This window comes from Hirsutella rhossiliensis (assembly GCF_020360975.1).
Source record: "Hirsutella rhossiliensis strain HR02 chromosome Unknown scaffold00009, whole genome shotgun sequence".
Lineage (NCBI taxonomy): Eukaryota > Fungi > Ascomycota > Sordariomycetes > Hypocreales > Ophiocordycipitaceae > Hirsutella > Hirsutella rhossiliensis.
The window spans coordinates 923,798-951,276 of NW_025408675.1; the positions used below are offsets into that span (position 1 = coordinate 923,798).

Here is a 27,479-nt window from a genome sequence, read left to right on the forward strand (position 1 = left end):
CTCCACCGTGTCCCGCTCCGGCTGCCGGCCATTGTTGCGACGCACCCCCCCCTCGTCTCCTCACCCCCCGTCCTCCGCCTCGCTTCGTCCTTCGCCCTTCAGCCTGATCGAGCCAGCGCCCGAGTAGACAGACGGCACCTGATACCGAATCTGGCTACCTCGATGCCAACCTTCTCTGCCTTTGTCGTGTCCCAATGAGGGCTGGCCCGGCCCTGCCCCCAGCTCCCCTTTGCCCGCTCTCCTCAAGCTGGCCGTCACCTCCAGCTTATTATTAGCTCTCTCGTTTCGTCCCATGACACGCCCGCCACTGTCACTATATATCCACTCTGTATGCCTCCGTCCCCCGTTTCCACTTTTCTCCGTCGCCTTGTTCTCATCGACCCTCGCCAACCACAGACCCCAACCACATGTGCTCACGATAGCAGTATAAGCGATGATGCTTACCCTGACGCAGCCGCCAGCACCCTACGGCTACAAGTCCGTTCATGATTTGCCAACGCCGCCCTCCTCCTTCCGCCCTTCTCCTCCCCCGACTCACCCAGAGGCCTCGCACAAGCCGTCGCCGTCCCTCTCCCGCGGCCAGAGCCCCGCGAGCCTGCTCATGTCGACTCCTCACCGAGGGCTGCCTCCGCCGGCGGCCATGGCCCTGCCTCCCCAGCCGCCGCCGCCCTCGGCCGTCGCCCCGGCCTCGCACCACCCCCAGCCGTGGGCTAGCCTGCCGCCGCCGCCGCAGCAATGGCAGGGCGCCGAGGAGTCGATGAGAAACTGGCTCGTGGCCAAGGCCGAGGAGGAGAAGACGAGGCAAGAGAGCCTCCGCCTGGAGCAGCGACGAGTCGAAATGGACATACTGCGAGCCTCGCTCACCGGCGGCATCCCTCCCCCCATGATACCGCTCGTCTTCGCCGGCATGGGCGCCGGCGGCACCCTCCCCCAGGCCGCCCTGGACTGGGCCCAGCACTTTATGCAGTCTGCGCAGGGCCAGCACGCCCACCTGCCTCCCCCGCAAAGGCCGCACTCACCCGAACTCCACCATCGGAGGGGGCCGTCCCCGGCCCAGGGTCACTTTCCCGGTCCCCCCGCGAACCCGGCGCCGACCCAGGGGCCCGCCGCATACAGCCAGTACCCGGCCTCCCCGACCAGACCCCGCGGCCAGACGGTGACGGGCGCGCTGGGGAGACACGCGCCGAGCGTGCCCAGCCTCGGCCCGAATCCCGCGCAGCCGGCGCCGGCAGGGGGCGGAGCCCCGATGGCGCCGTACCAGCAGCAGCCTCACGTCCAGGCGCCTTCGGTCCAGCAGGACGCAAGCCCCTCCATTTACTTTCATCATTGGCAGCCACCAGCGTCACAGGCAGGAAGCGGCGGCCCGAACAGACCAGGAACCCCGTCTGGTTCGTCCAAGACCAAGAGAAAGCGGGATTCGCTCTAGGCTGACTTGGGCTACGGGGGTTAACAGGGGAAACGCATAGGAAGCGCAAGACGACGGCGTCACAGCAACATCACCAACAGCAACAGCAACAGCAGCCCATGCAAGCAGCCGGCGAACAGCGGCTTCGTTCCCCGCCGTCCTTTGTCCCGAGCAGTCAGTCAAACCCACCCACTGGCAGGAGAACACACAAGCGCCAAAGAAGCGACGTTGCGTGGTACCGGCCGCCCGGTCAGGGGCAGGCCGAAGAGCCGGAACGCGCGGGGCGAACGAGGACGCCTAGCCGCGAGGCCGACACGGGCTCGCCGCGAGAGGCGTACGGCGCCGAGGGCAAGATGCACCCCGTGTCGGCGTTACTGTCGCGGGAGCCGGCCGAGGGCCCACGGTCACACTTTTACCTGGGGTACGGCCCTCAAGCGCCGGTCGCGGAGCGACGCGACGAAGAGGGGGCGGCGCGAGATAGAGGCCGTTCTCCAGGCAGGGGAGAGGCCAAGCCGGGCGGAGGCGCTGCAGGCTCAGCTGAACCATTCCGATGATTGAGACAAGGCGGCATCCTGGAAATCGAGCTACGAGCCCCACGAACGAAACAAAGATGCCTTAGACCTCTTTTTGCTTTCTTTTTCCCTTTGTCCTTGACCTTTACGACGGGCCAGGCCCGTCTGCTCATGTCTGACGAGATACAATGTAACTTTTTTTCCCTTTCTTTTGCTTGTTTGGTCCACGTCGCCGTCTTGCCCCTGGGCGCTTTTTTCCTTCTTCTTGGTCGGACATGTTGGTGGGCACGACTGGAGTTGAACAGAGATTGGGCGACGCGTCGGTCCGGGCCCGAGGCTCACACCCTCCGCGCAACTGGTGGGGTTTTCTTTTTGCTCTTTTCTCTTTCCATTTCGGGCTGCCCTGTCGAAAAGAAAGGCTGTGCCTGGGATCAACAGGACCAGGCGTCGAGCGCACACTATCCCGGGGCGGGTTAGGGAGCAAGGGGCATAGCGGGCGGGCGGGAGCAGAGTGGTTGGTTGTCGGATGAACAGGATAGACATTTCCAGCGTCGACGTGAGCAAGGGTGTCATTTTGCAGGCGTGGAGAGCGAAGGGGGAAATTCAAGGAGTCGCGACGGGACGAAAGGTGAGGCTGGCATGGAGCTGAGGAGTCAGGAGGCGCCGAGACGGACGGGGGAGTCGGTGCGGCGCGAGCGCGAGGGTGCTTGTGGGAGGGCAGGGATGAGGAGGGACGAGGAGGGATGAGGAGGGATGAAACGAAATGGCTTGTGGGGGAGCAGGGAAGGCGGCAGCTGGGCGGCCGAAGGTGCATACTGTACCTAGATGCGGGAGGGGAGCAGAGCAAACAAGGCGTTGGGCGCACGACGTTGTTGATGTCGACATGGCCCAGCACGTGGCACGTTGGGTCGGTGAAGAGAGCGAGCGCCAGTCTGAGCTGAGAGGGGCGTGATGTGCTTGCTGGCACGACTTGGATCCAGCTGCTCTGGTGTCAATGTTCCTTTTGCATGTGCTTGAGAGGACATGCGAGGCCCCGGGATGTCGTCGGGCGGTGGCGGTGCGTGGCCGCTTTGGTCGAGGGAAGAGGCTGACGGGGCGAGGTCCTGCAATATCGAGGTGCATCGACAGCGGCCCCCCTTGTCGTGTCTTTGATCTGTGATTGTGCTTTCTTTTTGGTTTCACCCGACTGTCTCTGCTGGGGGACGAGCAGATTGATGGACTTGTGGCGCCAACCGGGGTATCCGAGACTCGACGACGACGACGCTTGTCCAGCACTAATAGCACTAATTAACCCTGATGCCTGAATGCCCGAGTCCAGAACAGCCGTCTCGAGGCTCGAGGCACCGAGGGCGGGCTGTTCCCGCTCCCGGCCGGCCTGTGTGTGCCTGCTCGACTCTTCCTCCTGGTCTTCATTCCGGGGGGGGAGGCGTCTCGTTTGGGCTTTGCTTTGCTTGTCTCCCCCCTCCCCCCTCCCTTCCCCTCCTCGATTGGCGCGGGGCCGTCCGAGATGATGCGGCGCAGATGGGCCTGGGATTTCCGCATGCGACGACGACCGGTGAGCCGGGGGCGGGGGTGGCGCGGTTGGGAAGGCCTGGCAGTTTGGTGTTCGGAGGGAAACCCCCCCCCAACCCCCCCGGAGCTGGAGGCTTTGTTTTTCGGTTCTCAATAAAAGACGGGGGGGGCGTTGGAGCTGTTATCCCAGTCGGTGGGGCCTGGTGGCGGTGCCTGTGTTAGTGTGCCTAAACCTCCCACGAGCACAGGCCGAGGGAGAGACGATGTCCCTACCCGCTGCCCTACGCCCCTCGGTCGAAACACATCTCTCCTCCCCGACCCTGCCCCTCCGCGGTGACTTCCTTTCCCCCGACTCTTCCCCCCCCCCCGACCAAGCCAGAGGCCGCATTGGCTCGTCGGACAAACAGGCCGCGACGGCACGGATGCTGCTTCGGGCAAAAGCCCAGCGCGGTACGTCCCCCGCCGTGTGGGGAAAGAGCGAGGCCCCCCACGTGGTTCAAGGACCCTGGCCTGGCCCTGATAATACGGAGGTAAAAAAAAAAAGAAGACAGCGTCAGACATGCGCGGCCCCGGCACGCAAACACCACATGACATGCCCGGCACTCGCCCGTCGCGCGACTCGCCCCCTCCAAGCCGCCCAACCGTCCGCACCGAGCAAGGAAGTAATATCTGGATTTATGCCCGTCCCAGGAGCAACGCCCCGTGTACGGATAGCTTTGCGCATTGTTGGTTCGTGCATCGACGAGACAATGACATCATCCACTGAGAGCTCGCCGCCAGCAGAGGCAGAGCATTGCACGGTCGGCTTGTAGAGAGCGTGCTTCGTATACTTGACTTCGACAGGGACAGCAGAAACCGTAACTCGGGCTGCCTCACTCCCTCCGTGCCCTTTGTTGCGCTGGCCCTGCTCTGCCCTCCTGCTTGCCTCCACGCCGTCAAACTCCTCGGCCCGCCGCTTCCACGCCCGCCGCCTCGTCCAAACCCTCGACTAGCCACGGCCGGCAAGCCCGCGTCGGACCCTCTCCAGCCCCTCACCCTCGCGCCCCTTCACTTGACTTCCACGACTCGGCTTGACAACATATTACTGCTCCTGTATTACTCTACTTGCCCGTGCCTCTCTCCGCCCTCGCACACTCGCCGCCCGCAGCCGTCCCAGCCGCACACCACCCCAACACAGAAAAGGGGGGGAAACAGGAAAACAAACAACAGGGATTACCGTGCGTCAACCAGAAACAAAGGGGGGCAAAGAAGAAAAAGGTCGCCCAACAACTACGCTGTGTCATGCCGACGAGCTCCGTCAGAGAGACAAATGAAAAACCGGAAAAGGCCCTGGTCGTGTCCCCCCGCCTCCTGTCGTCGCCTTTGCCCACAAACACTTGCTCGACAAAGGAAAAGCAGCGAGCCCTGCTCCGGGGCACAGACGCCAGGAACCGGGTCCAACGTCGAAAAGGGGAAATGGGTATCAATGTGTTCGTGCCGCTCCGTACAGAGGCCAGCAAACAGCGGGGCCAAGGAAAAGGGTCAAGACGAGAAAACCAATCAGGGCGGAAAAGGTCGCCCGCGTGCCGTGCTGGGACGCCGCCCCCCCTCCGCACATACAACGTGCAAGCGAGAATCCAGACGGGCACGGGCAAGAGGGCCGAGGCATCCTCAGCCGGGCCAGAGCGGCGAGCAAGCCTGCTAGGGCTTCTTCTTGCCCTGGCGCGTCTTCCACTCGGCCTTCATCACCTTCATCAGCAGGTCCTCGTCCTTGATGGGTATCCACGACGTCAGCGCCTTCATGGCGTTTTCGAAATCAGAGTCCAGCAGCACCTCCCGCAGCGCCTGGATGAGCGCCGCCCCCGTCGCGTGCAGCACCTCGAGCCCGCTCACCAGGCCCGGCCCCGCGCCCTCTGCGCTTGGCCCCGCGCCCTCGCTGCCGCCCGCGCCGAGCAGCAGAAACACGTCCCAGACCCGGAGCTGGGCGGGAAAGGGGATCGACAGGTTGAACAGCGTCAGGTACCACCGTGTGCCGTACGCCGTCGCGTCGATGCAGAGCTCCGACTGCTTTCCTCGTTAGTCTCGTCGACGGGCCACTCGGTCAAGGCACTCTTGCTCACCAGCTTGTCCGACACGTCCTTGTTGAGCCAACCCGTCTCGAACTCGCGCAGCGCCGCCATGAGCCCGTCAAAGCCCGGGCGGTAGAGCCGGCTGAGCCCGCGCAGCTGCCACATGCGCACCAGCATGACGAAGCACTTCTCCTCGTCAAAGTAGCACAGCAGCGTGGCCGCGAGCGACGCCATGCCCTGCACGTATCCCACGTCGGGGAAGTAGATGGACAGCGCGTGGAGCACGCGGAACAGCAGTCGCTGGCCGCCGCGATATCTCCGCCGGAACATGATGTGGCGGCTGATGGTCCGGGGCACGTCCAGGTCGATCTGCACGTCGTCGGGCGAGCTCTTTTCCTGCAGGGCGTGGAAGGCCGCCGCCACGTCGTCAGCGGCGGCCGAGCCGTCGTGCTCCTCGGCGGCCGAGGCCATAAAGGACCACCAGGCGGCCGCGCGCCACCGGTCGGGGATGCCCTTCCAGGTCCGCTCAATCAGCTTGGGGTTACACGCGTCAAACTCAAACTCCATGCCCTGGCCCTGGTCGGCGCCCTTGAGGAGCTTGGCCATCCTACGCCACTTCTCGGAGCGCTCCCACTCCTTGCGCTTGAGGGCCTCGGAAATCTTGTCCACCTGGGCGCCCTCGGCCGAGTCCTGCAGGCTCGGGGGCACCGTCAGCATGTCGCCGGCCTCGTCCATCCAGCGCCGGTTGCGGTTGTGGGGCAGCAGGTTGCCGGCCTGGCGGAGGAGGGAGCGCGACGACCGCACCGAGACGAGCGACAGCTCCGAGTTGAGCGTGTTGAGCGAGCGGGCCGACACCTTCCTGCTGGGCACGCGGGCGCCGCCGAGCTGCGACGAGAAGCCCATCGGGTCCCTCTTCTGCAGCACGTTCCTCCTCCTGGGAGACAACTGGGCCGACCGGAGCTCGGCGGGCGGGGTGCTGATCCTCGACGACGGGCGCGGCACGCTGATGAAGCCGTAGCGGTCGACGTCGGCGCCGTCGACGTCCTCCCAGTCCTCGAGGCCCCCGGCCAGCTCGGTTTCGCGGCGCGAGCTATCTTGATGCTGGGAGTAGAAACTTGTAGATCTTGGAGTGGCGAAATGCGAAGCGAGATGGGCGGCGGACGCGCTGCGACGAGGCGGCACACGGGTCAGCACGAATCTCGACGGGGCGCGAGGCCGACAAGTGGCCAGGAAATCCATACGGGTCATTCGCAGCCTCCTCTGCCGGGACCTCGGGGGTGGGCTCCAAGCGCTCGCAAAAGGAGTGTCTGGCGCCGTCTTCCCAATTGATGCCATCGCCAGTTTCATAGAGCGATCTCACCTTTTGAGACTCCTTCTCGACGTCGGGCGAAAGGACGCGGATGTCGGGCGTCGTCAGCAGGCTGCGCGCCACCGTCTCGGCGGTGCTGACCTCGGAGACGGGCCTCGCGACATGGGCCGGGGGCGACAGGCGCGGGGCCCACGAGTCGGGCGATTGCTGGGCGTCGTCGTCGTCGTCGAGGGCGCCGTCGAGGGCGAGGGGATCCTGGGACCCTCCAAACATGATGCTGCCGCGCTTGGAAAAGGAGAAGCCGGCCATGAAGTCATCGTCAATAAGGCTGGCGGTGGGGATGCGGACGGCCAGCGGCGAGTAGCGGCAGTCCGCTGAAGAAGGCGACGTGTCCGGGGTCGCGGGCATGGAGCGCGTTGGCCGAGGAGACTTTGTGCCCGCGTGGCTGTTGTTGTTATTGGCCGGGGCTGGGGTGGTGGCTGAGCCCCGCATCGGTGACGGCGGGTGCATCGGCGCCGCCCGTCCCGAAGAATCCTCGTCGCTCGACTTCCGCCCGTGCGACGACGAGAGCGACGACGACGAACGCCTGGACGCCAACGACCAGCGCAACGTAGACGACGGGCCGTCCAATGGCCTCGACGCGGCCGCACACGCGATGCCCAGGCCAGCGACGGCCGTCTTGTTCCTGTCGCCGAGGTCCAGTGACCTGTCCCACGATGCACGAACGGCGTTGGCCTGTCGCACGGCAGGAGACGCGGGGCCGGGGTCTGCCAGCGTCTTTAACCGGGCGCGCAGGGCCTGGTCCTCGTCGTCCTCGCACTCCTCCTCCTCCTCGTGGATCGTGGCCGACGACGTGGCCGTGGGCGCGTGCCCCGAGTCACGCTTCCAGTCGTCAAAGGCCCTCGCGGCTGCCGGTGCCGGGTCACGCAGGGCGGGATGCTGCTCCGTGGGCGGCGCAAGGCCCGGTAGGTAGCCGTGCGGCGGGGCGACGACGACGGGACTGTGCGAGGGACCGGACAAGGACGACGAGGCGCTCTGCGTCGACGCCGAGCTGCTCAACCTCGACGTGCTAGCCACGCTCGCCACGCGGAGCAGGCTGCGAGGCGGAGGCAGAGGAACGGGCGGCTCGGCGGGCTTCGTTTTCTCGTAGCGCAGGGCCACGAGAGTGGTGTCGTCGCGGAAAGGGCGACTTTTGTGACGGGAAGGCGGGGATTTCGTCGACGCCATGGTGACGGCGGAGACGGCGGATGGAGGAGAGTGTCTGCGAGTCTGCACTGATGGTGTCTTGCTGTTGTCCTGGGGTAGGCTGGTCCAGACGACTTGTTTGCTGCAAGGCAGGAGCGGATGATGTTTCGGCTGGTCGCTAGCGAGTGTGGGAGGAAGCGAGAGGCAGACGAAGAAGACGACGAGAAGAAGCAGAAGCAGAAGATAAAGGTGACGCCGGCAGGAAGGCGAACCGGAGCAAGGGGGGTTGGCGGTGGTGGAGGATAGACTGTCTACCAATGGTGGTGGCTTGAGCTTGCCGGGCTCCAAGGATGGTGTAAGTGAGGTGCAAGTGGCAAAACCCGCGAGGATGCCTGGTGGCAAGACGGCTTTAGCTCGCCGGATGGTCGTCAATGGCACAGCGCCAGAGGGGACCGGGGGGGGGTAAAAGGTGGAAGTGGAGGCGGAGGTGGTGGTGGTGGTGAAGGAGGAGGATGAGGAGGGGGGGGGAGGCTGAATCAAGGTGGGATGAATGGGGTCGAGGTCAGGGTCTCCGATCAGGGCGGGCAGGCGTGTGTTTGGATCGAGGGGAGGAGGAGCTGCTGGCTTGCTTTATCATCATCCAGAGCTGGCTCGTGCCTTTTCTGTCGTCGTCGTTTTCCCGTCGAGGCTATTCTCCCCCATGCCTACCCCATGCACGCAAGGTTCGGCTCGGTCGGTACCAGGTATCTGTTTGAACCTTTTTTCTTTTCCTTTCCTTTTCCCTTTCCCCAAGGTTTATCTCTGGTCTTTCTTTTCAGGGGTTTTTTGGGACAGGGCAATCTTGGCTGATGCACGGAAACCGGCTGGCCGTTTATGCGATGACGGGCCTCTTTGGCGAAGAGGAAACGCCTGACGTGTGAGGTGAGGGAGGAGGAGGCAGGGGAGGAGGAGGCGGAGGAGGAGGAAGAAGAAGGGGATAGGGATAGATAAAAAGGCCCCCTCCGTCTGGAAAATGGCGAACAACGGACAAGGTTTTGCTGAGGACCAGGTAGGGTCGGTGTGAGAGTTTGGGAGACGGAGGCAGATGGAGGCGGATGGGCAGATGAAGGCTTGCAGCTGCGAATGATGTGCTTTGCCCGCTATGGGGGAGAGCTTTAATTCAAGGACGCATGGAGCGAAAAAGCAAGGCGAGGGGAGGGGAGAAGAGGGAAAATTGGACGCCGGATTGTCTGTAGGTGACCAGAAGCAACGAAGACGATGGACGCATCGGGGCCTGCAAGTACTGTGTACCCAGAATTCTCTCTGTGCGAACGTAGTAGTAGTAGTAGTAGTAGTATTGATTACCGTCTGGGACATCCCTATAAGGGCAAAAGACGTGCTAGGCTAGAGAAGACTAGATACATAGAATATCCCGAGTACCTGGACTAAGGACCGTGTGTAGCACCTAACCACTCCATCTAGCAATTCTGAGGCTCTGAGGCCGGTCGGAAATTCGGGCCCTTCCCCGGCAGCGGGTTCCAGGCACGGCAGTGAAGCCGTAATAGTAGTCAGTCTTTGGCCGAGGCCGGGTGACTGAGAAAGCCCACGAAGTCATGGGCCGGCCGCAAGCCCCTCGAGGAGGGCCTACGGGCAGAAAGAAAAGAAAAGAAAAAGGAAGCAGAGAGTGTAGCAATGTTAGTCGGGGATTCGCCCCGATGGCGATTGTCTTCGCAGGAGCGTTCGATCCGGGCCACTTCGTGGTTATGACAGTCGGCGAAGTCCCCGTGCCTGCTCCTCGTAGCAAGCAGGTGGTGGAGGTGTTGTCGATTGGTGTGCAGCTCCGGGGACACCCGGGTGAGGCCTTGAGCTCTAGGCTCTTGTAGCTCTCGGGGCCCCGCGGCCCACCAGTCCAGAGGAAGTCGTGGCCGCTGGGCGGCAGAAAGGCCGCAAGGCGGCAAGTTCGGAGCCGCGAGACGGCAGAAGGAGGCAGAGCCGCAAGGCGGCAGAAGGCGAGGCCAGCCAGTAAAGGCGGCAGAGGGTGCGAGGCAGCGCGAGGCGTGCCAGGAAGGGCGAGAAGAAGGCGATGCCGCGAGGCGGCAGAAGAGGTCGGGGCCGCGAGGCGGCAGAAGTCGAGGCCAGCCAGTAAAGGCGGCAGAAGAAGGCGATGCCGCGAGGCGGCAGAAGGCGAGGCAGCGCGAGGCATGCCGTTATTCGAGACCAGCTTCCCAAGAGGAGACGAACTCTCCAAAGTCTGCCTTTTGGTGCTTGCTAGAGCCCCGTTAGGGCTAGAGAGGCAGAAGCATGGTCGGGTGACCTGAAAATAATTATCCACTAACAGGCTGCTAACAGCCCGCAGAAGAGAAGAATTTTTACAGGGGAGAGTTGCTCTCTGTGCGAACGGAACCTGTGCAAGTGACAGAAAGGATGGGACCCCCAGAGAGCCACCACCCACCGCCCGCCACATCACTCGACCCGCTGGCAGTCGTCGTCGCCCAACAGGGAGAGAGAGAGAGAGAGAGAGAGAGAGAAGCGTCGGGCGGTCTACCGGCGGCAGAGCAGTACAGTACCTCCTGTACTTGCTACTAGTACTGTAGGTGCAGGCAGTGGCCCGCATGCATACGACGGTGCACGCTGCAGGCTTTTCGGCTTACAGTAGAGTAGGTACCACCTCTTGCGCCACGTTTCCCTCTCTGCCTCTCTCGCTCCATCCATGTACTGTACAGTATACCTAATACTCTTTATTGCATTTTATTATTCTCTGTTTCTCTGCGATCCCCCATCATCGACTCTACCACTGACACGCACCACGTCCACCACGTCCTTGCCTTTTCCATCCTCCCTCCCTCCCTCCACAAGCGTCTCGACACGCGCGCGTGGTGGGGGGAGGAGGAGAGAGAGAGAGAGAGAGAGAGCAGCAAAGCAACCGGATCCAGCAAAAAGAGACGCAAGCGTACCCAACCTGGCACGTGTGTTCATACATTGATACCGTACTGTGCCTCGGAGCTGCTACCACTGCCGCCTCGGAGCCTGTCTCTTGTCTCGTCCGGTGTTACGTGAGAGCGCACGCATAAAGTTTGTGGCTGGATCATGCGTTGGACGAGCCCGCCACCCTCAAAAGGAAACAGTCAGCACCAAAAACGCCTCATCGGCAGCTGTCACTCGAGGCAGGTTTGAAAAGGGGGGGCAAAAAATATTTGCCATGGCCTCGAGAACGGCCCTCGGGGTTCCTTCTTTCCTGGTCTGTCCGCGGCCAGCGGTGAGACAAGGTGGGTGTGGTGAGTGAGGGTGGGTGAGTGAGGGTAGGTGGTGAGTGAGGGTAGGTGGTGAGTGAGGGTAGGTGGTGAGTGAGGATTGGGTGAGTGGGTGTACGGGCTACCTCGGTCTGCGCACAATCCTCCATGTGCCACGGGGTGCAGTGCTGTACAGTACAGTACATGTCGAGCCCTGCAAGCGTCGCCACCACCGCTCTCGTCGACTTTTTTTTGCATGCAAGGGAGACGCTGGTGATGATTGCTGCTTTTGCTTGCTGGATCCCTACCTACTTACTTAGGTACTGTACAGGGTACACGCAGCTGCTGTAGGCACCTACCTTAGGTACCTAGGTACCGTAGGCAGTGGGTAGCGCAGCTGCAAGGTACCCGCCGGCGCCGGAGAGACAGGCGGCCTGCCCCACACATGCGAGTCCTTTTTAGGCCGGCGATGGCGCCATGCCCAAGCGGGAAGTCCGGTAACTTACAAACGACCTTGTCTCGCACGCATTCATGCCTGCCGTTTGCTTTCAGACAACAAGAGCATTGTGTGTGTGTGTGTGTGTGTGTGTCTCGAGGCCGTGGCCGTCCGTGCCCCGTCGTGCAAACAGACCGACGGGCGGGGCCAAGAATCTTCACCGAGGCCAACGCGTACCGTACGCACACAGAGGGGCCGGCACAACCACCATTCATCATCTGTACACGCATGCATGCATGCATGCTACTCGATGCCCTAGGTACAGTACAGAGTACCTACATACAGGACAGTAAATAAGTTAACGTACTCCGTACTACCTGTCTGTAGACGCATCATCCTGCAATGCATCTTGTATACCAGAGAGAAGCCACTGCTCGGCCGTCGACGGCAGCCACCAACCAATCCCTCTCGGCACAATGGATTCGGCAAAATGAGCCTGGACTGAATGGGGCAGATCAGCGCTCACAGCACATGGCAGTCGATCGATGCTGGAAACGTGACAATACCCGAGGCAGCGCATTCCTCAGACCGCTGGATTGAGCACGGCCGGCCCCGTCTTGGAGGACGAGGGCCAATCATCGAAAGGAAAGAAAGAGGTGCCGTTGACTGGCTGAGAAAGGGTCGCGAAAAAAAAGGGAAAGAAAAGAACCGGCTGGGGCCATGCACTTACTGTAGTGACACATTGGCCCATCTACTCCGTACGGGGGGGCCTTTTTCTGTGCCCAACGGCGTGTTGGTCGAAAGGGGTGCTCATTTAGCCAAGGGATCAAGGGATATTGCACTGTATATCCACCTACCTAGGTATGCAACAAGTATGCCTGTGCCGGGAGGGTCGAGGGTGGGCATCTCTCTCTCTCTCTCTGTCTCTCTCTCTCTCCACACACAGCAACAACGACAACCAGACAGACAGAAAAAAAAAACCGCTGCCGGAAATCCTCTATAGAATCAAGGAAAACAAAGTCCCCTGGCTTGAGCCCGATGCATCCGCGCCACACCACCGCATCCTCGTCCTCCCACACCACCACTGCCGCACCTACGCGTGTCCTCCGGCCCGGCCCTATCCCACTCGTCTCTTCACCGGGACCAATGGGGCCCCCATGTCTCTCTCTGCTCTCTGCTCTTTGCTTCTTCCAATATTCCCGGAGTGCTGTACTGTACATATACAGACAGACATAGCAGAGCTGTTGGCGCTGCACCTGCAATTCAAAGTACTGTAAAGCACCGGAGCGGGCAGACTGGCTGGAATTCCCCCCACCCAATAATGGAAGCAATGGAAGCCAAGATGCGGGTAGTGCGAATGTCTAATGCCCCCGACCCATACTCTCCCACGCCTTGTCGATCCGCAAAGTCTGGTCGCCGGGCAGAGCAGAGCACGAGGCAGCACAGGGATGAGGCCGACATGCGACCCAGCAGTCGCCGGCACGCGGTCCAAGAAAAGAAAAGAAAAGACCCAAAAAAGAGACAGCGGCATCAAATAATGAGACCGAAAAGGAGCGGTGCTCAGAGTGCAGCAGGTAATGAGGACCAAAGAAAAAAGAAAGGTCCGGCATGGGCGGCTTTGGGGGCCGACGAACCCGGCTCGGCGGTTAGAGCATCGGCCCCAATTTCGGCCACGGCCTACCGGGCACACGCTCAGATCCAACACGTTTGTTTCTTCCCCCATGCTTGGCGACAGGGCTCCCGGATACGGCCAGAATCTTGCGACTCCAATCTACTGTACGTACATACAATGTTACAATATTATATCAGGTCCCCGACTTGGCCGAAAATGGCCTCACTTTGCCCCCTGCTTGCTGTATGCAGGTAAGCAAGTGCAATGTATGGTATACGGGCGGATGCTCAAGCGCTGCATCTCTCCTACAGTCCTCCTGCACTCGCACCAAGCTGCTCATCGGGTGCTAGAGAGCATCCATGTAAGAGAAGAGGAGAAAGGGTGTGAACTATCGCCATCAAAAGGCAACCACTAACCATCATCCCGTCTCCTTCACCTCCACCTCGCATCTTCCATGACGCGCACCCATCCATCTACTGTACGCTACCATAACTCGATCCAAGGCACGCAAGGAGGCTGGGAGGAAGGGGAAGGGGGACAAGAAACTCTGCAAGTAAGCAAGCAAGCACGCACGCACGCACGCACGCACGTGTGTGCCACGAACCAAACCCAAGGCAACCAAGGACCACGGATAATGCCGGCAGCTCCAAGGCTGTGGGTTGGTAAAGTTGGCGGCTCCTTCGTCATCGACCCGCCCGGCCAAAAAAAAGGGTTTTGCAGAGTACGTCATGCATGGATCATGGACCGCCATGAGGCTGTGCGCTGAAGGGAAACGAAGACAAGATGGCAAGCTACGGATGGGAAAAAGAAAAATTTGGAAAAGAGAAAAATGACACAGGCAGCAGAGACACGGCTGCAAGGGGTAAATGCCAAGGATCCCGGAAAACGAAGCCCTGCAAATTAGGAAGAGGAAAAAGAAAGCACATCTCCACGTCTCGGCGACAAGCTCCCCAACGCTGCGGCTCCGTCGCCTCGTGTCCCATTCATCCATCCATCCATCCATCTATCCACCCACCGTCATCATTCCCGTACAGTATCCGTACTGTACAGTACATGCCGGTAGGCCGCCATGTCGGCTCCGACCGGCAGACGGGCGGGCTTCCCGCTCCCGAGCAAACAGGGCCGCCGTCATGTCACGAGTCACGAGCATGTCAAGAGTGAGAAAAAGAAAGCAAGAACCCAGCATCCCTTCCCATCAATCCACGTTCCCGTCGCCCCATGGCCATCGGTGCTCAAGACGTACGCTGGCAGACATGAACATAAAACAGACAACGGAAAGACAAAGAATCACGCCATGCTCATTTTCTCGCGGACCGGCCGACAGGCGGTGCCGTATCCTCATCCCCAATTTTGCCGAGGCTTGACCTCACTTCGTCCATTCCTTGTCCGTGCAACGCGTGCTTCTCGCCTGTCATGTACACACAAACAATGGCCTCTCATGGTAGCCGGATGGATCCCTTCAGCTTCGCTTCCCCTGCAGGCAGCGAGCCACCCAAAGGCGTAATGAGAAACAGGGGCAAAAGGAGACAGTCGCTCGCTGCCTCCCATCTCAGCCCAACGCGCTCCCTCACACTTCCTCGTTTTCCCAGTCCTTCTCCTCAAACATGGGCTCCTTGCGCACCCCGCTCACCTCGAGCTTCTCCAGGAACTCGGCCGGCACCGTCGGTATGTACTTGAGCTCCCGCTCGCGGTTCATGCCCCCGAAGCCCGCCCCGTACGACACCAGCATGTCCGTCACCGACGGCAGCGTAAACGGCAGCATCAGCGCCGGGTCCAGCAACAGGTGCTCCGGCGCGTCCTCCCCCTCTCCGTCCGATGCGTCCGCCCCGTTCGCCTTGGGCGGACTCGGGCCGCCGCCGGGCGCCTCGAGTCCGTTGCCGTTCGCCTTGCCCCTGACAGGCGTGGCCGGCGCGTAGTCCCCGCCCGTGGGCGACAGCGGCGAGGCCGCCCGGCTGCGGCGCCGGTCTCGCTTGAGCGCCGCCTCCCGCTGCACCGCCAAGAGGTACTTCGTCGCGCTCTTGGGTAGCCCCTTCTCCCCAACCTCGGGCCGGTAGTGCGACGCTGCGTGGATAAGTTGCTGGGGCGTAAGCCTCTTGAGCTGTTGCAGCGTGCCCACCAGCGCCTCGAGGTCGTCGGGCCCCAGGGACGAGAAGCACTGTAGCCACTGCAGGAGCTGGATGCAGGGGGCCAGGTGTCGCCGAGCCGCGTCCGCCGTCATTTCCCCCGTCGACCGCGTCTCCCCTCCCTCGTAATGCTCGGCCTGTCTGTTGTTGGTCCGCGCCCAGTCCTCCAGGGTGGACATGTTCATGCGGATCTGCATGGCCTTTGTCCGCGCCAGGTATTTCCTGTTGGACATGATCCTGTTGAACAGCTCGGCACCGATCCAGTAGAGCAGCTGCGTCACGATCTGCGCCGTAATCACCGAGTGCACGTCGTAGAGGTCCAGGACGAAGAGCGTCGAGGACAGGAGCGACGTCACGTTCCTCGGGGCCGGCTTGGCCCGCCGCTTCGGCGACGGGGGCCGGAAGCGCTTCTCGGGCGGCTCTTGCTTGACCGTCGTCTTTCGCTTAAAGAGCTTCCACTCGTTCTGAAAGGTAATATCCTCGAAGCCGGGAATGGTTTCGTGGTCCAGCATGGCCGCGTCCAGGACCTTGTCGAGGCGTCGCTCGGCGTCGCGGACGATGAGGATGAAGATTTCGTTGATGAGTTCGGCGAGGTGGGCCTGGAACTCGGACGTCGCCTCGACCAGGCCGGCATCCTTCTTCAAGTAGTGCAGCAGCAGCGTCGCGTTGGAGAGCCAAAAGGCCAGGATGGTCATGTCCCACTGCGACCTCTCGACCACGTCGTTGATGAGGTCCATGGCGCTCACGAGAAGCCTCTCGAGCAGCTCGGGGCTCGAGTGGTAGTGGGCGTATCGGGCGCTGAGGAAGATCATGTTGGCGGGCACCGGCTTTTGCGACGGCGACCTCTGCGGCGTCATTTTGGTGATGATGATGTCGAGGATCCGATCGAGCTCGCTTTCCTGAAAGACAAACATTTGGTCGTGGAGGCAGCGGCTCCAGTCAAACTCCTGCTGCTCCTCCTCAAAGTCGTCGGCGGGCTTGGCAAGGCGTGTCGCGTCAGCACGGGGTGCGGGGCGCGTCAAGGCGTTGCAGACCTACCTCTGGCTGGTCGTCCATGCCGACGTTGCCCAGGTCGACCTCGAGGTCCCTGGCGCTCTCCATCATGAGGCGCCTCCGCATCTCGTTTTCGGCCATTTCCTCCTCGAAGCGCTCCTGGGAGAAGCCCGGGCTGTAGTAGTCGTCACCGACGCCCGCGTTTCCGAGGTTGTAGCCATTGTCATGCAGGTAGTACGACATTTCGCTGTCGGGCGGGACAAAGTCAAAGGCGGTGCGCCCCGACGACGTCTTCTGGTCCGAGGATGCGTTGTTGTCGAGGAGCAGCTTGGCGATGCCCTTGTGGCGGTTCGTCATGGCCCACATGAGGGGACTCCACTGATTCCGGTCCTGCTTGTCCACGTCGGCGCCGGCCTCGATCAGAGCCTGCACAACGCTTTCATGGCCCTGCCAAGACGGATGAGCTTTGGGGGGAAGGGGAGGAGATGGTGGAAGGGGGGGAGGGAGAGGAGAGGGAAACCAAATGTCCGAGACACTCGAGGCGGCCGACTTACAAAGCAGCTGGCATAGATGAGAGGCGGGGTGCCGTCCTCGTCAGAGGCGTTGACGTCGGTAAAGGGCTTTGCCTTTCCCGTGACCAGGCGCTTGACCTTTGCGACGTCGCCGTTGCTGGCGGCCATGGCCAGGGCCTTCTGGAGCATGGCCTTCTTGTCCGCCTCGGTCAGCTTCTCGTCGTCGGCGACTGCCTGCTCATCCTCGAGGCCTTGACCGGACTGGTTGGCAGCGGCCTGGGCTTGCAGCATCTGCATCAGCCTGGCGTCGCTGCTCTTGGGGCCGTTGGCGGCGGAGCCCTGGGCGTAGTCGGCGTCGTTGAGCGACAGGTTTCCGAAATTGAGGGGCTTGGCGAGCGCGGGCGTCGTGAGGAACTGGGACTGGCCTGGGAGGGAGGGATCCGGGTCAGCGGCCCAGTGGCGGCGTGACGGGCATGGGAGGGGACGAACCTTGCCATCCGTCATACATTTCCGTCTCGGCGACGAAGCCCTCGGTGGGCGCGTGTCTGCGGTCGTCGAGCGAGGTTGGCAGATCTGAAGGGATGACGCGCGGCCTGTGATCGCCATCGCTGCCGGTCGAATCCCCCAGGTCCATGATGGGAGAAGGGGTGCAGCCAGGCCGGCTGGCTCATGGAAGTCGGGCAGCGCTTTTGGATGAAGCCGAGGCTGTGCGCCGTGGTGGGGGAAAGACGAGCAACAAGGCGGCTCGAAGCCGTGGGACAACGCTCTCGAAGCGGGGGAAGGGGGGTCCGGGGGCGAACGGGCGGCAGAGGGAGAGGCGGAGAGGCGGGGGAGGATGCTGGCGATGCAAGAATGACCAGACAGGCGGGCCGGCGCTGTTTGTGCGGGAGAAGGGCTTCGTCGTGTCTTGTCTGTCAAGGGTATTGGGACAACAATCGTAAGGCAACAGGAAATGGCCAGTACTGCAAGTTGCAAATGGTGAGGTAATCAGGCTTCCTTGGCTTGGGTACCTGAGCTGAGGTACTGATGAATCTCCCAAGGTGGGGGGGAAGGGGGAGGGGCCAATACCTCGAACCCCCCCCCCCCTTTTTGGAGGACGACCATCTGAACATTTCTCGACTTTCACGAAACTATGCGTCTGGGCCATTGGCTGGATACTACTCTTGTTTGAATCATCGGGGTCTGTACTCGCATGTACCTCTGACGAACTGCCCGGGCGCTCCACCCGGCGCATTGGAGTCGCGCGAGATTGTTCATGCCCGTCGTTGCCACCCAAAACTACTAATGGCTGCTGTCGAGACAAAGGTCTCGCAGGGCAGTGCCACTCTTCTTCCTTTCCTACCCTTTGCTCTCTGGCTTGCGCTATTCCTTTTTGCTTGTCCTCCCTGGACATGAAGCGTTCCTGTCAGATCAGCGGCTCGGCAGAGAGACAGGCCGCGACACGAGTCGCCATGCTTGGCTACCCAAGGAAACGAGACCCTTAGCATTTAAATACGTGCAAGGTTAATAATGGCGTGCAGATTTAACCAAGGGTCGCTCCGGCTGCTGACAGACTCAGATCCCCTCACCACTAATACCCATGAGGGTTCGACAAAGAATAACCCGCGCGAATATTTCTGGGTCGCACAGACGTGCTCGTGGCTGCGTAAAGTTGACATCGACCTCTCTCTCACTGCCCTTGTCCAGCCAAACGCTTGCCGTATACCCTCAGCCGCTTGACGCCGCCGTCGGGAATCATGACGAGCTTCACGTGCGTAAAGGCCGTCGCCCTCTCGGCGCAGGGTAGCTCGTGCTCCTGGTCAGGCCCCATCCTGCTGGGGGCGACGACCTCGCGCCATCCCTCGGCCGCCGCGTCGGGGTCTCCACCTCCCTCCCAGGCCAGCGCGTAGATGGCCACCTTTTGCGGGTAGTTACCCCTGAAGTGGGCCGTGTCGGCGACGAAGCTCTGGATGCAGCCCCGGGCGCCGAGCTTGACGATTGTCCAGTCGACGTGCTCCCTGCCGCGGGACCGCGCCGTTTCCCACCCGTCGCCCATGTCCTTGCCTCGCCCGGGCAGCAGCAGGTTGTCCTTTGTGCCAAAGTGCTGGTCGCTGCACGAGATGGCCACGCCGCCGTTTTGCGCCGCCGCCAGGTCCAGAATGGCCTCGGTGTCCTGCGGGAAGACGGGCACGGCGTGGCCAAAGAGGCGGAAGCGCGCAATGCCGCCGTCCGGGTACATGTTGAGCCTGACGTGCGTGTACTGCTTGCCCGAGGGGGCGTCGAGCTTCCACCCGAAGCGGCGCGACGGCCCGCACTCGCGGACCCCGAGGATGGTTTCCCACTTGCCGCGGCCGCCGCGCCACGAGACGACCTCGTCGTCGTCGTCGGTGCTGAAGCAGCCCTCGACGGAGATAGCGGGCGCGTAGTTGCCGGTAAAAAAGGCCGTGTCGACCTCGACGCCCTCGACGGTGCCCGAGGCGACGCCGAGGCGGATGACGACCCAGTCAAAGGGCTCCGGGTTGTGCCGCCTCGTCTCCCACCCGTCGTACCACGCCCCTGTGAAGACCATCTTGCCGGGCTGGCAGACGGGCGTCGTCGGCGTCAGCAGGTTGGCCGCCTCGGCAAACCACTGGTCCGAGAAGGCAAGAATCTTGCCGCCCAATGCCGCCGAAACCAGGTCTACAAAGGCGAAGGGGGAAGAGGTCAGTTGCCCATGTCAACAAGTCGTCTATTGCTTTCATTGGGGGAGGGGGGGGTCTACCAATGCAGCTCGAGCGGAACGTCTTGTCAATCTCTTGGGGGCTTATCGACGTCGCCTTGACGTCGTCGAGCTTATACTCGACCTCGTCTGCGAAAGATGGCATGACGTGTGCGTGTCGTGGGTTGGCCTCGGTTGAAAGCGACGGTGAAGGGTCCTCTTGCTATGGGAGTTCGCTGTAAAGACTGAGCGAGGGAGCGTGTATGCCTGGTGTGGGATAGCGACGAGACGGGATGGCGATACAAGCCACGATGCGGGGAATCGTAACAAGTGGTCGATGCCGGCCACCTCCGACGGCTTCCATGAGTCAGTGTCGTAGTGATGCTCCGGCTACCTTGCAGCTGTAGACACGACCACCATCACGTGAGGCATTTTCGGCTGCCGACTCTTAGTGCCGCGATGTCCGGACGAGGACGGCGGTGCAACCAGCCTACCCTACACCGAGAGCCCGAATAAGGTCTGCTGCTTGCCCGACCGTGTCTGAATTGGGACAGGTGATGGAATTCTGGTCCGACCATCAAATTCTTTCTCTATACTGCGGATGGTAGCGGTCAATGCGCCTCTTGGCAATATCATACCTGGGTGCGGCGGCACGAGCATCCAGGTCCAAGAACCGACGCCGTTGATTGCCCGCTCCTGACGCGATCCCCAGCTCGGGTGGTGATAACGAACCTCGCAGTGGGGCTGGCTAGGCCCCCGATGGGCTGACAGGGGGTGGCCTGTCATGGCCCGTGGGACCCCGACGGGAGGCGGGTTGGGGTGGCGGGTTGGGTGGCGGGGTAGGGCCCACTCCACTGTAGGTATTTCTGGGAGCTGCTGTTGCTGCAGCTTGATGACACCTGTAGATTCCATCGGATGCCGCATGTGGCACAGGGAAGTTCGACCAGTCGCTGGTCTCGCAATCGGGCACTCGTAATCAGCGCGTAAGCTCTGCTGAAGCTGAAGGTCTCAATGATGTGGGACTTGTGCCCTATTCCTAGCGACCTGCCGTTATCAGCCTCCCGCCATCCTCCCTCTTTCTCCCCGTCTCACTCTCCGTCTCCCTCTCCTACTATCCATCTGCTTGTCATTACATGTCCAATCCGATACGCAAAAACACACCACTCTGTCTCTCGAGGGCACCCTGCGACTCTTCTCCACGCCTGAAGCGTGACCATCGACAGCTTCCATCCAGCTACCGAGCAACATCTTGCCTTCTTTCTACATACACCAACCATGGCGAGCACCACGGGCATGCCGGAGCATCCGTCAGCAGCCGAACAAGACGAGACGCTGCACCCAGAAGGCTCAGAGAATGAGCCGCTCCTCGGACGGCCCGGGGATGTGGTCCAGCGCCGAGGCACCTCCTTTGCCAAGAACCTCATCATGGGTATGCTGACCGGTTGACCACCCCAGTCCCTCAACGCGGTCGAGCCGTCGTACAACAGCCGTCTTCTCTGCTAACTCGCCCCCTTTCATCCCTGCAGGAACCGGCTCTCTCGCCCAGCTCGGGGCCATCCTCCTCCTCGTCCTCGTCTGGGCCTCGGTCCTCACCAAGCCCCTAATCCTCTTCTCCGCCCATCCGCTGCTCCAGTCTCTCGCCGTCTTCGTCCTGATCCAGTCAGTCCTGGCGCTGCAGCCCACCAGCACCACCGAGCAGAAGCGCCTCGGCCAGCGCGTGCACGCCACCCTCAACCTTGTCGCCCTGCTTCATCTCATCGCCGGCGTCACAATCATCGAGTACAACAAGCTGGCGAGCCATGGCCCGCACTTCCACTCGGTCCACGGCTACCTCGGCGTCATCGTCAGCCTCCTCCTCGTGCTGCAGTACCTCGTCGGCTTCACCATGTGGGCCACCCCCCGGCTGTATGGTGGCGACCAAAAGGCCCGCGCCGTGTGGAAATATCACCGATACTCGGGCTACCTCGTTCTCCTCCTCTTGCTCGCCACCATCTGCAGCGCCGCAAAGACCGACTATGGTGCCAAGGTCCTGGACCTCAAGCTCTGGGCCACCATACTTGCCTCCATCCTCATCGTCGCCGGCGTCTTTCCGCGCATCCGGAAGCAAAAGCTCGGCCTAGGCTCTTCCTCGTCGGCGCAAGAGGCCCAGAGACCCCGATTCGCCGCTCATTAGGCTGAGCCCTGACCTCCCTTCCCCCTCCTGGTGGCCGTTAACTAACCAGCAGAGACGATGACTCGTCTCCGGTTCAGGGGCTGGGTAATAAGCTTCCTGTATGTAGCCCACGGCGGCGTTTTTTCCTGGTTTTGTGGCACCAGGCGGGCTGTCTAGGAGAAAGCTGCAAACTTTCGCCGTCAAGTTGCTCCCACTCCCCCGCCTTTCTCACGAAACTCAAGAGATGGTGGCGTTGGCTCGGAATTTTTTTCGCCAAGCTCTGTTCTGAGCATCTTTCTGCACTACAGAGGGCATTGTCTACTGGCGGGAGGGACTGTCAGCAGTTTACCACTACCTAGCACAGAAGCACGCGATACATAGACAGGCAGCTGAGTTTAAGCCTCGTACACGCGGCGCTCGTGGGGAAGCCCCAGCTGAGCCGTGCTGGAGAATCTCTTGGTGGAGAAATTCATGGCGTATAAGAAACAGTATACCGACCATGTCCTCTTGGCTGGCCACACCCCCAGCGCATCGTTCCGCCGTCGGGGACTACCTCACGGCCCATCGTTTTCTTCCAGGTACACGTATCGGCTGCGGCTCTCTCCCCTGGCCCGATGCACGAGAGCACCATGTTCCCCCTGGCGTGCCAGTCGACGGCGTGTTGGAACACGTCCAACTACCTGCAGGAAACCATGTCTCCGCGGTTCCGCGTCCTGAACCGATGCAAAGACTTTCCCGAGTGTGAGTCTTCCTGTCCCTCCCCTTTCACTCGTGGTCTTAGACGACCTCTGAAGAGAAGGTCGGCTGACCGAGTTGTTCTGCTTGGAATTCAGGGGCTTGCGACGGCTTCAGCCGCTCTTACAAGGACAAGGTGCCCTCGCACAGGCACAAGCTCAACACCATGACTATGATCAGAGACGAGGTGGACAATATCCTCCGCGGCTTCCTCGACCGGCCCTACGCCGAGGTCTCCGAGTCGCTGGCCGACGCCAAGCTGCAGATTGACGGCTCCAAGCAGGTCGACGCCGAGAACTTGGCCAAGGTGGCTGATTACTACCGCACGTGCATGGGCAGCGACATGAAAGACAATGCGGCTGCCTTTGTGGAGCTGATGAACGAGGTCAACAGGCCGTTTGCTGCGCTTGACGCGGTCCAAGCCTCGCAAAAGGACAGCAATGTCACCACGTACAAGCCCGTCGTCGACACGGGGAGGAGAATGGCGTTGGAGGACTGGGACATGCTCTGCGAGGCACAGGTCAACCTCGTCCAGCTGGGCATCTACCCCTTTGTCAAGATTGAAGCCCAGCAGTCGCTCGTCAACCCCGTGAGTGGACCCCTTTTGGTCACACGTCTTGCTTGAAGGGGCTGGCTGCTACCGTCCTCACTGCCACATGTTGAACCGGGCGGACTGCTGACCTCGTCGCCGCGCAACATGACAGAACAAGACGGCCATCGTGATCACCCCGGAATACCGGGGCGCCATGCCCGACAACTGGATCTTCCGGTTCAAGGCTTTCAGGGATCCGTACTCGGCTGTGCTGGTCGAGTTCCTCGAGAGTGCCCACGGGCAGAATCTGCCGCGGGTCCAGAACCTGAAGGACATTCCCGAATCCGTCATACAATTTGAGAAGGACATTTTGAGGAAGCAACCTAGGTGGCGCAGGCGTGAAATGAAGTTTACAAAGGTAAGGCCCCCCTGGGGGGGGGGGGGGGGAGATGAGTGGATGGCCGAGCTGGAGGAGAAGCTGACACGGGGCATTTCGAATGCACGCAGAACCACGTCGAGGAGCTCAGCCTGGACGACCTTGAGCACCTCGCGCCGGAGCTGCGCCTCAAGGACACGGTTCTGTCGTTTGCGCGGCGGTACAACGCCACCGTCGAGGGCGTCGAGGTGATTCGCCCGGAAATCGTCCGCCGCGTGAACCGCGTCGTCAGGCGCCAGACGCGCGAGACGATCCGCTCGTTCCTCATGTGGCAGGCCTTTCTCCAGACCGTCGAGGTGTGGGACTTGAGCTGGACCCAGAGGTGGACAAACTTCACCGCGAGCCAGATTGGCATGGTGCGTTGAGCCCCCCTATTTTCTCCCTGCCCCCTTTTCCCCGTACACACGCCCACACACACACACACACACACACACACACACACACACACGACTCCGAGAAAGCAGACGGTGAGCTGACCGTCCTTGTTCTGGGCAGGCACATAACCAGACGCTGGAGGAAAAGTGCATCTCGAGGGCGCAGAGGCACTTTGGCCACATCCTCGACTCCTTCTTCATCCGCAAGGAGTACTCGTCGGCCATTGCGTCGGGCGTCAAAGGCATGGCCGAGGGCATCCGCGCGGAGTGGAGGAACATGGCGTCCACCACGGACTGGATGTCGGAGCAGGGCAGGAACCTGACGGTCGAAAAGATGGACCGTTTGGATATTTCCATTGGCCATCCGCTGGTGAGTTGACGAGCTCGTCGCCCCCTCTGCGAGCTGTGTGCAAGAGAAACAAGGCTGCTATTACTCCCCCGCTGTCCTTGAGCGACTGACAAGAAACTCGGTAGACGCCTCATCCCCTCAAACCAGAGTCCATTGCCGAGTTCTACGCCGGGGCCAACGTCCGCGCCGGCGGGCCAGCGCACGAGGGGGTGAACAACTCGACGATGGCAACGGCGTCGTTGCGGCGCCCGGACCGGTGGACACACCACCACGACTACTTCCACCTGGAACTGTGGCACGGCAACAGGCGCTGGTCGCGGCTCGGCAGGGCGCCGCAGGGTGCCGACGAGTGGCCCGACAACGCGCACTCACTCGAGGTGCAGTACTCGCCGCTGCGGAACCAGCTCGTCATCCCCGCCGGGCTGATGCGCCAGCCGCTCTACCACGCGGACCTGCCGAGCTGGTACCAGTACGGCGCGCTCGGCACGGCCATCGGGACGGCCATGGCAAAGGTCATTGACGGCGTCGGGCAGCAGTACCAGGTCAACGGGTCCATCCGCGGCGAGACGTGGACGGGCCGCGACTGGCGCAAGTACACCAAGCAGCTGCGTTGCTTCAGAAAGCGCTGGCGCCGCGTATACCGCATCGGCACATTCAAGTTCATGCTCGAGATGGACAACGTCTACGAGTCCGTTGTGGGCGATCACGAGGGCATGGAGGCCTCGTACCGCGCCTGGGTCACCGCCAAGAGCAACTCGACGAACCTGCCGCTGCCGGGCCTCGAGGTCTTTAGCAACCTCGAGCTGTACTGGATGGCGCGGGCGACGCGCTTCTGCACCGTGCGGCCCCCGACGGCCAACAAGTTCTTCGAGGCCGAGGTCGCGCGCTCCGATATGCCGCCCGACCACGCGCGGCTCGTGGAGCCTACCCTCGACTTTGGCCCCTTTCACGCCTCCATGCACTGCAGGTGTGGGAGATGCCTGGCCAAGAAGTGTAGGGTTTTTGGGCGATATCTCGAGCCCTGGGGTTACGGAGTGGAAGACTAGGCGTAGGAAAGCGCAGGCATGGGCGTCGGTTGAGTCTTGCCTCGCCTCAATCTTGATCAGTGTACTTGAAGCGTCGCGAGGAGGTCGAGGAACGCGTGTGCTTCGTAGTGATGCCAGAATTTCCGTTGGCGCCTCTCCCCTTGATCTGGGACGTCGAGACCCAGCATTGTCTTGTGCGTTCTGCTGGCACCTGCGACTTGGTGACCCGTAACAGAGCCTGGCCATCACGCTGCAGTCTCCCTGCCACGGCAAAAAAAGCCATAGGACCGATGGCTCGTGTTGGTGCGTTGCGGAGATGGTGCGACAGAGCCAACGCCCGCAGCGTCGTTCCCGCCGCCGCCGCCGATGCCGTGCTTCCACAATGAACAGCCGCTGTTGGCCGTCATTGTTATTTGTAGAAGAAGAAAAGGGGCACAACAAGGAGGCTTGTCCTTGAAGATGAGGCTGAAAGACGAAGGAAGAAGAAAGGCGAGTTGCTATTTCCAAGGCGCACGTGTTCGAGGCGACCCACTTTTCCCCGTCTGGCGTGCATAACAAGCCGCCGCGCCGAAGACGCAATGGATGCCTCTGACCACGTCACGTGCCCGGAAGCACGAGACTCGACGGAGTCAGGCCTCTCCCTCAATGACCCAGCAGAGCGGCTCGGCAGGACGGGCGGATGGGAGGCTGGTCGTGGACACGGGATATGTGTCTCTTGGTCGGGAGCGACTTGTCAACGCAAACGTCGTCGGGTGTCTTACCGCCCCCCGTCCCCTTGGAGCGGTGAGGCTGGCCGGTTGGCTGAGAGCGTGTCTTGCGCCGTTGCGGCCTCGAGCAGTTGCCCGAGCCATGATTGGCCCTCGCCGTGAGATGGTGCATGGCCTGCGCGGATGACGATGATGACGATGAAGACGAGGGCCCCGCTTATGCTCTATTATTGTTGTTGTGTTTTATCGTCATGAGGGCCGGAGTCAAGGTCACCCCGGCTTCGAACCCGGGGCAGGGATGGGCAAAGAAAGCAGGCTGTCAAGAGACAAAGACTAATCTGCAGTGCTGTTGCCGCCGCATAACCTAGATTTGCGGCCGTAAACCTCGAAGAAACGGATCGGCGATGCGGCGTTGTCTGTCTATGCTGCAGCGCACCGTACGTATGTACTGACGTACAGTAGTCGGCGCGTATGGCTCGTGTGTGCGCAGAGGGTGGGGAGAAAGCAGAGGGCTGGCTGCCGTGCGAGGTGAGGTGCAGAATCCTAATTACATGGCATCACCGGATAATGTGGCGCGATGGAGGAGCGCAGAAAAGATGGTGGTGGGTAAGCAGTCATGATGATGGCATCCTCGCCGACGATTTTTGTCTGAGACATTGGCCTCGGACACGTCTGAATCGGAGGCCGTAAGAACATTTGGTAAGGACGGTAATTACTGCAAGTCTGGTCACCGATTGGAACCACGGCCGTTTTGTGTGCTGGTTCGTCCCACAGACGACCCTTGCAATGGCACTTGGCGCTGGACAGTTGCAATGAGGATCTCGTCGACTCCGCCTCTTGCCTGTGAGAGGCAGCCCTAAAGCCGGAGGACGGACAGCATCTCGGCTGCATCCGCAGCGGTTGGCGGCATTTGGGAAGTTTGTGACTCGTCCCGACGGGCGCTTTGTGTGCATGATGGAGCCGGAAACTTTTGTTGTTCTGATGCTTTTTGCGTGCGCGAACGGATGCGATGGCGGTGGAGACTGTACAGTGTGAATGGGGACAAGACGCACGGCCGTAAATGGCATCCATCCCTTTGCCTTTGTGCCTTGACGCACAGAGGTAATTACAGTCAGTACCGCCAAAGGACTCGCAAGCGAGCTCGCGGTGCGTCGACGATCGGTGCCGGCGTCTTCTGCAACGGCGAAGTGCCGCGCCATGTTTTTTTGCCGTCTCCAAAGAGTATGTACCCGCACACCTAGAGGCTTCTGGCCGGGCACCCTGTGGACGGTCAAAAACATGACTCACGGCAAATACGGATTCTTCAGGTCTGCAACTGGCATCGGGTGTTTTACGCGTCCCTGAACGTGCGCCTTTGTCCACGAGATAGCCGCTCTGACCAGCAGCAGCAGGGACAGGAGGACAGCACAGTCGGTACAGTGCTGACCAGGACAGTAAGACGAATGAAAATCCCCATTTTAATACAAGCCGAGAAAAATGATGGATGGGGTTGAAAATGAGTGAGGGTGGGCTGGCAGGCCCTGTCGGCTACGTCATAGGGCCCCCATTCTGCTCTCCTCACATCCGCTCCTCCCCTGGCCCTCTCCCCCCCACCTCTCTCTTTTCACCCATAGCAGCCTTTTGTTATTATTGTTAT

At 61.4% G+C, this 27,479-nt stretch overlaps 6 protein-coding genes across 6 annotated transcripts; 3 read left to right on the forward strand and 3 right to left on the reverse strand.

The window, feature by feature from the left end:
- Positions 1-436: 436 nt before the first annotated feature.
- HRG_08022 (uncharacterized protein) lies at positions 437-1,959 on the forward strand (the record flags this gene model as incomplete). Its single annotated transcript, XM_044866493.1, has 2 exons — positions 437-1,388; positions 1,454-1,959. 2 exons carry the CDS (start codon positions 437-439, stop codon positions 1,957-1,959), a joined length of 1,458 nt encoding a protein of 485 aa, XP_044718382.1.
- A 3,150-nt stretch (positions 1,960-5,109) lies between these two features.
- Positions 5,110-8,013, reverse strand: HRG_08023 (rab-GTPase-TBC domain-containing protein; the record flags this gene model as incomplete). The annotated part of the gene is made up of 3 exons (XM_044866494.1): positions 5,110-5,472; positions 5,529-6,642; positions 6,719-8,013. 3 exons carry the CDS (start codon positions 8,011-8,013, stop codon positions 5,110-5,112), a joined length of 2,772 nt encoding a protein of 923 aa, XP_044718383.1.
- A 6,782-nt stretch (positions 8,014-14,795) lies between these two features.
- On the reverse strand, positions 14,796-17,490 carry HRG_08024 (DIL domain-containing protein; the record flags this gene model as incomplete). The annotated part of the gene is made up of 4 exons (XM_044866495.1): positions 14,796-16,328; positions 16,390-16,791; positions 16,899-17,281; positions 17,346-17,490. 4 exons carry the CDS (start codon positions 17,488-17,490, stop codon positions 14,796-14,798), a joined length of 2,463 nt encoding a protein of 820 aa, XP_044718384.1.
- Positions 17,491-18,525: 1,035 nt separating this feature from the next.
- On the reverse strand, positions 18,526-19,699 carry HRG_08025 (allantoicase repeat domain-containing protein; the record flags this gene model as incomplete). Its single annotated transcript, XM_044866496.1, has 2 exons — positions 18,526-19,514; positions 19,597-19,699. The coding sequence occupies 2 exons, from the start codon at positions 19,697-19,699 to the stop codon at positions 18,526-18,528; spliced, it is 1,092 nt and encodes a 363-aa protein (XP_044718385.1).
- A 1,127-nt stretch (positions 19,700-20,826) lies between these two features.
- Positions 20,827-21,706, forward strand: HRG_08026 (eukaryotic cytochrome b561 domain-containing protein; the record flags this gene model as incomplete). The annotated part of the gene is made up of 2 exons (XM_044866497.1): positions 20,827-20,962; positions 21,060-21,706. The coding sequence occupies 2 exons, from the start codon at positions 20,827-20,829 to the stop codon at positions 21,704-21,706; spliced, it is 783 nt and encodes a 260-aa protein (XP_044718386.1).
- Positions 21,707-22,314: 608 nt separating this feature from the next.
- Positions 22,315-25,157, forward strand: HRG_08027 (peptidase family m13 domain-containing protein; the record flags this gene model as incomplete). Its single annotated transcript, XM_044866498.1, has 7 exons — positions 22,315-22,426; positions 22,519-23,009; positions 23,125-23,370; positions 23,460-23,744; positions 23,884-24,132; positions 24,237-24,349; positions 24,419-25,157. 7 exons carry the CDS (start codon positions 22,315-22,317, stop codon positions 25,155-25,157), a joined length of 2,235 nt encoding a protein of 744 aa, XP_044718387.1.
- Between the last annotated feature and the right edge of the window lie 2,322 nt (positions 25,158-27,479).